Source organism: Oncorhynchus gorbuscha, linkage group LG05, assembly GCF_021184085.1.
Source record: "Oncorhynchus gorbuscha isolate QuinsamMale2020 ecotype Even-year linkage group LG05, OgorEven_v1.0, whole genome shotgun sequence".
NCBI classification, from domain to species: domain Eukaryota; kingdom Metazoa; phylum Chordata; class Actinopteri; order Salmoniformes; family Salmonidae; genus Oncorhynchus; species Oncorhynchus gorbuscha.
The window spans coordinates 69,505,993-69,516,960 of NC_060177.1; the positions used below are offsets into that span (position 1 = coordinate 69,505,993).

The 10,968-nt window shown below is 46.9% G+C and overlaps 1 protein-coding gene across 1 annotated transcript in view; it reads left to right on the forward strand.

Moving 5' to 3' along the window:
* Positions 1–10,467, forward strand: part of LOC124036414 (serine incorporator 5-like) — a 53,683-nt gene extending 43,216 nt beyond the window's left edge. The window contains exons 6-12 of the mRNA XM_046350979.1: positions 5,444–5,655; positions 5,881–5,973; positions 6,382–6,508; positions 7,844–7,913; positions 8,048–8,084; positions 8,689–8,833; positions 9,862–10,467. Coding sequence (XP_046206935.1) covers positions 5,444–5,655; positions 5,881–5,973; positions 6,382–6,508; positions 7,844–7,913; positions 8,048–8,084; positions 8,689–8,833; positions 9,862–10,006 — 829 coding nt within the window. The 3' untranslated portion in view covers positions 10,007–10,467. The remainder of the gene's footprint in view (positions 1–5,443; positions 5,656–5,880; positions 5,974–6,381; positions 6,509–7,843; positions 7,914–8,047; positions 8,085–8,688; positions 8,834–9,861) is intronic.
* Positions 10,468–10,968: the final 501 nt, after the last annotated feature.

The window sequence follows — 10,968 nt, forward strand, 5'->3', positions numbered from 1 at the left end:
ATGCCAGGATGGACTCCTGTGTAATGTTATTTACACAGGTGAGAGAGCGAGCGAGAAACAGAGGGAGATAAGCAGGGGGAGATAGAGAAACAGGAAGAGAAAGAAACCCAGGAAAGAGAGAGAAACAGAGGGAGATGGAGAGAGAGGAACCAAGGGAGAGAGAAACAGGGAGAAGGAGAGAGAGGAACCAAGGGAGAGAGACAGAAACTGAGGGAGAGAGAGAGAGAGAAACTGAGGGAGAGAGAGAGAGAGAAACTGAGGGAGAGAGAGAGAGAAACAGAGGGAGATGGAGAGAGAGAGAAACCGAGGGAGAGAGAAACAGAGGAAGAGAGAGAGAAACAGAGGGAGAGACAGAAACAGAGGGAGAGAGAGAAGCAGAGGGAGAGAGAGAGAGAAGCAGAGGGAGAGAGAGAGAGAAGCAGAGGGAGAGAGAGAGAGAAACAGGGAGAGAGAGAGAAACAGAGGGAGATAGAGAGAGAGAAACAGAGGGAGAGAGAGAGAGAGAAACAGGGAGAGAGAGAAACAGAGGGAGATAGAGAGAAACAGAGGGAGAGAGAGAGAGAAATGGAGGGAGAGAGAGAGAGAGAGAGAAACAGACGGAGATAGAGAGAGAGAGAAACAGGGCGAGATAGCTATTGTGTCTTGTTGTATACAGTACAAAGGAGGGTTTGGTCAGTGTCTTAAGTTGCAGACAGGATGCACATGACAATGGAGTGTATACCCACAGTTTCCTCTCCCCCTCTGAGACACACACACACTCACAATAGAAATGAAAGTGGCAGGGGACCACTTTAGAGTCTGTTTGTACATTTTCACTGACTGGGAATATAAGGCAAGAGGTCACTGCAATTCCCCTGCAGCTGTGTGACTGTGTGTGTGTGTGTGTGTGTGTGTGTGTGTGTGTGTGTGTGTGTGTGTGTGTGTGTGTGTGTGTGTGTGTGTGTGTGTGTGTGTGTGTGTGTGTGTGTGTGTGTGTGTGTGTGTGTGTGTGTGTGTGTGTGTGTGTGTGTGTGTGTGTGTGTGTGTGTGTATCTTAGTGCTGAGCAATTAGCGCTTTTTGAGGGCGGTTCGGTTTTAGTTAAATTATTTTAAAAATAGTCACGTTTTCGATTTCAGTTTCGATGGGTTGAATGCTGTAACAACACAGAATAAAACTATTAATAAAATCCCATGATGGTCGTGACCGCTCATTACTGCTTATCGCTTATTAACCATCACTTATTCACATTACATATTACATTTGTTTTACATTTACATTTAAAGACTATTATTTTATTCCAAGTCATCTCATCTCTATAGGGCTGCTGCATATGCTGTCTGACAAAATCCCTATTTTATAGATCTTCAAAGTGCAGCAACCCACATAGATTCCACTAATCTTTCAAAGGCAGTCCTCTATGACTGCTGAATACCAACTATCAATCACTTAGATTATGTCTTTTCAAGTGGAGATGCACTACATTACCAAAACCATGTGGAACCCAGCTCGTTGAACATCTCATTCCAATATCACGGGCATTAATATGGAGTTGGTCCCCCCTTTGCTGCAATAACAGCCTCCACTCTTCTGGGAAGGCTTCCCACTTCAATGTTGGAACATTGCTGCGGGGACTTGCTTCCATTCAGCCACAAGAGCATTAGTGAGGTCGGGCACTGATGTTGGGCGATCAGGCCTGGCTCGCAGTTGGCGTTCCAATTCATCCCAAAGGTGTTCGATGGGGTTGAGGTCAGGTCGTTGTGCAGGCCAGTCAAGTTCTTCCACACTGATCTTGACAAACCATTTTTGTATGGACCTCGCTTTGTGCACAGGGTATAGGGCCTTCCCTAAACCATTGCCACAAAGTTGGAAGCATTGGGGCAGGTACATTTACATTTACATTTAAGTCATTTGGCAGACACTCTTATCCAGAGCGACTTACAAATTGGTGCATTCACCTTATGACATCCAGTGGAACAGTCACTTTACAATAGTGCATCTAAATCTTAAAGGGGGGGAATACTTATCCTATCCTAGGTATTCCTTAAAGAGGTGGGGTTTCAGGTGTCTCCGGAAGGTGGTGATTGACTCCGCTGTCCTGGCGTCGTGAGGGAGTTTGTTCCACCATTGGGGGGCCAGAGCAGCGAACAGTTTTGACTGGGCTGAGCGGGAGCTGTACTTCCTCAGTGGTAGGGAGGCGAGCAGGCCAGAGGTGGATGAATGCAGTGCCCTTGTTTGGGTGTAGGGCCTGATCAGAGCCTGGAGGTACTGAGGTGCCGTTCCCCTCACAGCTCCGTAGGCAAGCACCATGGTCTTGTAGCGGATGCGAGCTTCAACTGGAAGCCAGTGGAGAGAACGGAGGAGCGGGGTGACGTGAGAGAACTTGGGAAGGTTGAACACCAGACGGGCTGCGGCGTTATGGATGAGTTGAAGGGTTTTAATGGCACAGGCAGGGAGCCCAGCCAACAGCGAGTTGCAGTAATCCAGACGGGAGATGACAAGTGCCTGGTTAGGACCTGCGCCGCTTCCTGTGTGAGGCAGGGTCGTACTCTGCGGATGTTGTAGAGCATGAACCTACAGGAACGGGCCACCGCCTTGATGTTGGTTGAGAACGACAGGGTGTTGTCCAGGATCACGCCAAGGTTCTTGGCGCTCTGGGAGGAGGACACAATGGAGTTGTCAACCGTGATGGCGAGATCATGGAACGGGCAGTCCTTCCCCTGGAGGAAGAGCAGCTCCGTCTTGCCGAGGTTCAGCTTGAGGTGGTGATCCGTCATCCACACTGATATGTCTGCCAGACATGCAGAGATGCGATTCGCCACCTGGTCATCAGAAGGGGGAAAGGAGAAGATTAATTGTGTGTCGTCTGCATAGCAATGATAGGAGAGACCATGTGAGGTTATGACAGAGCCAAGTGACTTGGTGTATAGCGAGAATAGGAGAGGGCCAAGAACAGAGCCCTGGGGGACACCAGTGGTGAGAGCGCGTGGTGAGGAGACAGATTCTCGCCACGCCACCTGGTAGGAACGGCCTGTCAGGTAGGACGCAATCCAAGCGTGGGCCGCGCCGGAGATGCCCAACTCGGAGAGGGTGGAGAGGAGGATCGGATGGTTCACAGTATCGAAGGCAGCCGATAGATCTAGAAGGATGAGAGCAGAGGAGAGAGAGTTAGCTTTAGCAGTGAGGAGCGCCTCCGTGATACAGAGGAGAGCAGTCTCAGTTGAATGACTAGTCTTGAAACCTGACTGATTTGGATCAAGAAGGTCATTCAGAGAGAGATAGCGGGAGAGCTGGCCAAGGACGGCACGTTCAAGAGTTTTGGAGAGAAAAGAAAGAAGGGATACTGGTCTGTAATTGTTGACATCGGAGGGATCGAGTGTAGGTTTTTTCAGAAGGGGTGCAACTCTCGGGGCAGGTAGTGGTATCCGCCAAAACCAGATTTGTCCGTCGGACTGCCTGATAGCGAAGTGTGATTCATCACTCCAGAGTCCAATGGCAGCAAGCTTTACACCACTCCAGCCGACGCTTGGATTTGCACATGGTGATCTTAGTCTTGTGTGCGGCTGCTTGGCTATGGAAGCCGATTTCATGAAGCTTCCAACGAACAGTTATTGTGCTGACGTTGCTTCCAGAGGCAGTTTGGAACTCGGTAGTGGGTGTTACATCCAGGGACAGACTAATTTTATGCCCTTCAGCACTCTGTGGTTCCGTTCTGTGAGCTTGTGTGGCCTACCACTGTTGTTGTTCCTAGACATTTCCACTTCACAATAACAGCACTTACAGTTGACCGGGGCAGCTCTAGCAGGGTAGGCATTTTATGAACTGACTTGTTACCAAGGTGGCATCCTATGAAGGTGCCACAATGAAAGTCACTGAGCTCTTCAGTAAGGCCATTCCACTGCCAATGTTTGTCTATGGAGATTGCATGGCTGTGTGCTCGATTTTATACACCTGTCAGCAATGGGTGTGGCTGAAACGGGGCGAATCTGCTAATTTTAAGGGGTGTCCACATACTTTTATATATATATTGTACCTCACAAAGCAACGGCTGCTCTCTATATCCCCTCACGATTGAGTCTTCTTCTGCCTCTTCCGTAGCAGGCATAAAAGAAACACAGACCGGAAAAGTACATGTGCAATGGGTTATGGTCATTGTAGTTAATTGCCACGTTTTATGAGCTAAACTTTGTCGAATATTTGCCTGTTGAAAACTACAACTCTACATTGCACAGTTCAGGCTGGCTCTGATTTATCTCTAAAGAAACTGAATGTGCACATTGAGCTCACAGAAAAAAACTGAAGCAAATGGAATTCAAGTAATTGAACCGACGGCGGTCAATTAGTTGTTTAAAAAAATAAAATACCCGAAATGTCGGTTAATCTATCAGTACTAGTGCATCTGTGTGTATTTGTGTGTTTGTGTCTGTGTGTCGATGGGGTTGGAGAGCTCTGAGTAAAAGTAATCTGGATGTAAGTTTTGCCAACAACCCTAAACCTGTCTTTTTTAGGGTTGTTGGCAAGCCTCAGGAATAAAATATAACTATATCCCCCTCTCTCTTCCTCCCATTCTTCCCTCCATCTCTCTCTTCCTCCTATCCTTCCTTCCCTCCATCTCTCTCTTCCTCCTATCCTTCCTTCCTTCTATCTCTCTCTTCCTCCTATCCTTCCCTCCATCTCTCTCTTCCTCCCATTCTTCCCTCCATCTCTCTCTTCCTCCTATCCTTCCTTCCCTCCATCTCTCTCTTCCTCCTATCCTTCCCTCCATCTCTCTCTTCCTCCCATTCTTCCCTCCATCTCTCTCTTCCTTCCATTCTTCCCTCCATCTCTCTCTTCCTCCCATTCTTCCCTCCATCTCTCTCTTCCTCCCATCCTTCTCTCCATCTCCCTCTTCCTTCTATTCTTCCCTCCATATCTCTCTTCCTCCTATCCTTCCCTCCATCTCTCTTCCTCCTATCCATCTCTCTCTTCCTCCTATCCATTTCTCTCTTCCTCCTATCCATTTCTCTCTTCCTCCTATCCTTCCCTCCATCTCTCTCTTCCTCCCATCCTTCTCTCCATCTCCCTCTTCCTTCTATTCTTCCCTCCATCTCTCTCTTCCTTCCATCCTTCTCTCCATCTCCCTCTTCCTTCTATCCTTCCCTCCATCTCTCTCTTCCTTCTATCCTTCCCTCCATCTCTCTCTTCCTCCTATCCACCTCTCTCTTCCTCCTATCCATCTCTCTTCCTCCTATCCATCTCTCTCTTCCTCCTATCCATTTCTCTCTTCCTCGTATTCTTCCCTCCATCTCTCTCTTCCTCCTGTCCGTCCCTCCATCTCTCTCTTCCTCCTATTTCCCCTCATCTCTCTCTTCCTCCTATTTTCCCTCCATCTCTCTCTTCCTCCCATCCTTCCCTCATCTCTCTCTTCCTCCCATCCATCTCTTTTCCTCCCATCCTTCCCTCTATCTCTCTTCCTCCCATCCTTAGGAGTTCAGGTGTGAACGACAACCGTCTGTGGTATGGAGCACTGGCCATGGTCACCTTGGTGCTGTTCAGTATGGCAGTAGGAGCTGTGGTGTTCATGGCTCTGTTCTACACACACTCTCAGGCTTGTCTGCTCAACAAGGTGTTCCTGGGGGTCAACAGCAGCCTCTGTCTCATAGTCACCCTGCTGGCTATATCGCCCTTCATACAGAGACGTTAGTATAGGCTATACAAACACTGGAACACACATACACACACACACACACACACACACACACACACACACACACACACACACACACACACACACACACACACACACACACACACACACACACACACACACACACACACACACACACACACACACACACACACACACACACACACACACACACACACACACACACACTTTAACAGTCCTTCTGTTGTCCCTCCAGTCCAGCCTAAGTCAGGCCTGCTCCAGCCAGGAGTGATCAGTGTGTACGTCATGTACCTCACCTTCTCAGCCTTCTCCAGCAAGCCCAAAGAGAGTAAGTAGACAGGAGGCTCAGCCATGGAGCTCCAGTGTTTCATTTCCTATCTGATTGACCTATTAACAGGTTTTATGTGTTTGCATGTTGTTAAATTTCACTTAAAATTCAAAAGGCACTTGCACATCTTTCTTGCAGGTGCATAGTAACAATTGAATAACATGAATGTAAAGAGAAACCCTTTAAAGTATCACTTTTCTTTATTAAACTTACGAATCGGCCTCAAGGCCTTCATTAGAGCTTTTTGTTAAATTGTACTTAAAATGACTCCATTTAAACTGTGTTCTGGTCCGATGTGCCCTTGCAGCTCTCCAGTACTAACAAACTTAAATATTATCCTCCTCTTTTTCCTGTTTTTTCTCATTCTTCCTCCTCTCCTTTTCTCTCTCTCTCTCTGTTTCTGTTTAGTGTTGGAGATTAATGGGGTGAATACGACAGTTTGTGTGTTTCCCTTCAACTCTGGATCAGAGAGCGACAAGAGGATTGTATCAATAGTGGGAACTGTCATCATGTTCGGCTGTGTGCTCTACTCCTGGTAAGACACACACAGTTATGTTATGGCCTGGTACTGACCCTGATACTGAGCCTGGTACTGACCCTGAGCCTGGTACTGACCCTGGGCCTGTTACTGAGCCTGGTATTTGCCCTGAGCCTGGGCCTGATACTGAGCCTGGTACTGAGCCTGGTACTGACCCTGGGCCTGTTACTGAGCCGGGTACTGAGCCTGGGCCTGACCCTGGGCCTGGTACTGAGCCTGAGCCTGGTACTGACCCTGGGCCAAGTACTGAGCCTAGTACTGAGCCTGGTACTGACCCTGAGCCTGGTACTGAGCCTGGTATTGACACTGAGCCTGGGCCTGACCCTGAGCCTGGCACTGACCCTGAGCCTGGAACTGACCCTGGTACTGACCCTGGGCCAGGTACTCACCCTGAGCCTGGTACTGAGCCTGGTAGTGACACTGGGCCTGAGCCTGGTACTGACACTGGGCCTGACCCTGAGCCTGGTACTGACCCTGGGCCAGGTACTGAGCCTGGTACTGAGCCTGGTACTGACACTGAGCCTGGGCCTGACCCTGAGCCTGGTACTGACCCTGAGCCTGGTACTGACCCTGAGCCTGGAACTGACCCTGGTACTGACCCTGGGCCAGGTACTGAGCCTGAGCCTGGTACTGACCCTGAGCCTGGTAGTGACACTGAGCCTGGGCCTGAGCCTGGTACTGACCCTGAGCCTGGAACTGAGCCTGGTACTAACCCTGGGCCTGAGAGAACAAACAGATAAGGATGCTCAACCTCTGTGACTCCTGATACCAGCTTGGGGGATATAATGAGGGCTTAGAGCTTGAGTCTTTGGAGAATGTTTCTGTCTACCCTTGTGTGCACACTGTCTGTGATAAACCTTAAACATACTGCTGTGGTTCCCCTTATCTTTTGAATTCAGCATTTCCACACGTGAACAACCTAAAATTCCCAACGACACACACGTGTTGCTGTCACCTATCCTGTGTTTTTAGATCAGTGCAGAGAGGATAGGGGCTGTGCTCTTTAGACTATTAGAATGCTTCCAGGTTAGAGATCTGTAGCTGCAGTGAGGTCATGTCTTATTGGCTTGAGCAGTTGTGAAAGTGTTTTTGATTGGCTGGTGCTGTTCAGAGGGTGTGTGTGATTGGCTGGATCTGTAGTGCCTGTCCACATGTGTTTCACATTAAGCTCAGACATCGTCTCTGTAAAAGACTTGAGCTATTCTCAACCACAAATGACTGGGAAAATGTCTTCTGTCATTCCTGTGCGTGTGTTTCAAGTTTTATTAGTTATATGTAGTGGTATACACAGTTCTACGGAATGCTTACTGGTGTGTGTGTTTGTGTGTGTAGTTTGACGTCCACCACCAGACGAAGCTCTGCAGCACTGCGTGTGTGTAGGAACAGCATGCCTGAGACTGAGGTAAGAAGACCTACTCTCTCTCTCTCACACACACACACAAGCTTAGTGTGTGTACGTGTGTGTTTAGTGAAATGGGGATGTATAGTTGATTGGTTGGTACATTCCTGTCGTACTAACTTCCCTCTCTTCTTCAGAGAGCTCGCTGCTGTTTCTGCTTTGGAGATGACACAGGTAAATACCCACATATTCTCTCTCCCTCCCACTGTTCTCTTTCTATCATCTCCCTACTGCAACACCAGCAGAAAGAGGCAGTGTTCTTGTATGTTCTCTCATACACATATTAACAGTAAAGATGCAGGAACAGCATTGGTCAGTAACCAGAGATGATGTCAGTGTTACCAGGAGGGGACTATGGTGGTGTGGAGCTAGACCAATCAGATGGTAGCAGTAGACCTGAGAGAAGGCTGCATCTGCCTTCTGGTGGGAGATAGCAGCACTGCAGCTAGGGAAAGAACAGCACGTCATTTCATTTAGGAATTTATTACACAGAGAAAACATATTTTAAATAAGCAGATGTACAGTTTAGAACATTACAATTCATTAAGAAAACAGGATCCCTTCTCAGGAAACCTACTGATTTTCAGGGAGTTTCCTGTCCGGAAAAGGGGAGGGAGAGACATATAGTATAGACCAGGAAAATGGAAAGAAATCAGGAATATTAAATGGTGAGAGTGTTATTGGGTAGAAAAGGTTCTGTCCATCATACATGTATATGTTGCTGCGATGATGTAAGGTTGTAATAATGTTGCTGTGATGTTGTGGTTGTGTTGTCCAGATGACTATGATGAGGAGAAGACTGGAGGAGGCCAAAATGTTCTGTATGATGAGAGAGGGGGAACCATCTACAGCTACACCTACTTCCACTTTGTCTTCTGCCTGGGTTCAATGTATGTCATGATGACAGTCACCAACTGGTTCCAGTAAGTAGGAGAGTTACTGGGGAAACTTTACACTAGGTTCCAGTAAGTAGAAGAGTTACTGGGGAAACTTTACACTAAGTTCCAGTAAGTAGCAGAGTTACTGGGGAAACTTTACACTAGGTTCCAGTAAGTAGGAGAGTTACTGGGGAAACTTTACACTAGGTTCCGGTAAGTAGAAGAGTTACTGGGGAAACTTTACACTAGGTTCCAGTAAGTAGAAGAGTTACTGGGGAAACTTTACACTAGGTTCCAGTAAGTAGAAGAGTTACTGGGGAAACTTTACACTAGGTTCCAGTAAGTAGAAGAGTTACTGGGGAAACTTTACACTAGGTTCCAGTAAGTAGCAGAGTTACTGGGGAAACATTACACTAGGTTCCAGTAAGTGGGAGAGTTACTGGGGAAACTTTACACTAGGTTCCAGTAAGTAGAAGAGTTACTGGGGAAACTTTACACTAGGTTCCAGTAAGTAGGAGAGTTACTGGGGAAACTTTCACTTGGTTCCAGTAAGTAGAATATTTACTGGGGAAACTTTCACTTGGTTCCAGTTAGGAGAGTTGCTGTTATAAATGTAACTTGTAGTGGAGTTACTGGGGAAACTTTAACTAGGTTCCAGTAAGTAGGATAGTTGCTGTGATAAATGTAACTTGTAGTAGAGTTACTGAGGAAACTTTACACCAGGTTCCAGTAAGTAGGAGAGTTACTGGGGAAACTTTACACTAGGTTCCAGTAAGTAGCAGAGTTACTGGGGAAACTTTCACTTGGTTCCAGTTAGGAGAGTTGCTGTTATAAATGTAACTTGTAGTGGAGTTACTGAGGAAACTTTACACCAGGTTCCAGTAAGTAGGAGAGTTACTGGGGAAACTTTACACTAGGTTCCAGTTATTCGGAGAGTTGCTGAGGAAACACTTTACACTAGGTTCCAGCAAGTGGAAGAGTTACTAGGGAAACTTTACCTAGCTTGTGTCTCTGTAGTTATTCATTTAAGTTCAGCATAACACTAAGAGTGTGATATGTTTGTTTTCCTGTAGCTATGACAACCATAAGATAGATAAGCTGCTGGATGGCAGCTGGTCGGTGTTCTGGATCAAGATGGCGTCGTGCTGGGTGTGTCTCATCCTCTACATCTGGACCCTGGTCGCACCCATGGTCTGCCCCAAACGCTTCGAGGCCTAACACACACACACACACACACACACACACACACACACACACACACACACACACACACACACACACACACACACACACACACACACACACACACACACACACACACACACACACACACACACACACACACACACACACACACACATTTTTCAGCCCAACACTACCTTCAGCTTTCTACATGGGGTTTTGTATTGTTTTCATTTCCTTTTCCCCTACTTTACATGGTTAAGCTATTGTTTCCTTGAAGGCAGTTGCTGTCTTTTAATTTTTTTACTACCTTTGATACATGGAGTATTCTGTTACATGCAGGGACTCTTCGGGGTGCCTAAAACAATGGGCTGGACCAAAATACATACAGTCATTTATGTGGGACCACATGATCATAGTGGTGCCCTGATTCTGTTATGGGATGCCCAGCACCCTTGAGCACCAATGTCAATTAAACCCTTTTACATGTTTGCTTACATTTGTGATTTTTATGTGTGCGTTCATTCATATTTATGCCTTAAAGTACCCACTGTGACTTTAGTTTCTTCCTCAGCCATTGTCCTGTAGGGTTAAACCCATCTGAAAGGGTCGGCTGTGAACAATAGGGTTGGGATCCATCCATTCAAGCATAAGTCTGTAGAGGGGAAATAACTGGAGAAGCGGCCACAGACTGCTGTGTTTTTCCATGATGGACCCAGACCTCCATATTGTTCTGTTATTCCCATAAAGAGAAGTTCCATTTCTCAGGCTCACGTATAAGCTGGAAGTGTCTTGCTTGCTATTGCGCCCTTTTGTAGAAGACGTTTTCTATGCAATGAATCCAAATGTTTTGATTTGCCTGTCTTCACATGGTCATGTGAATCATTTTAAATTATGAGTAGATATGATGGATTGTGTCCACACTCCTTTTGAGACATTTGTACACAACACTTTTTTTGTAGTGTTGTTTTCCAAATAGGCCTGTGTGACTAGCAGAG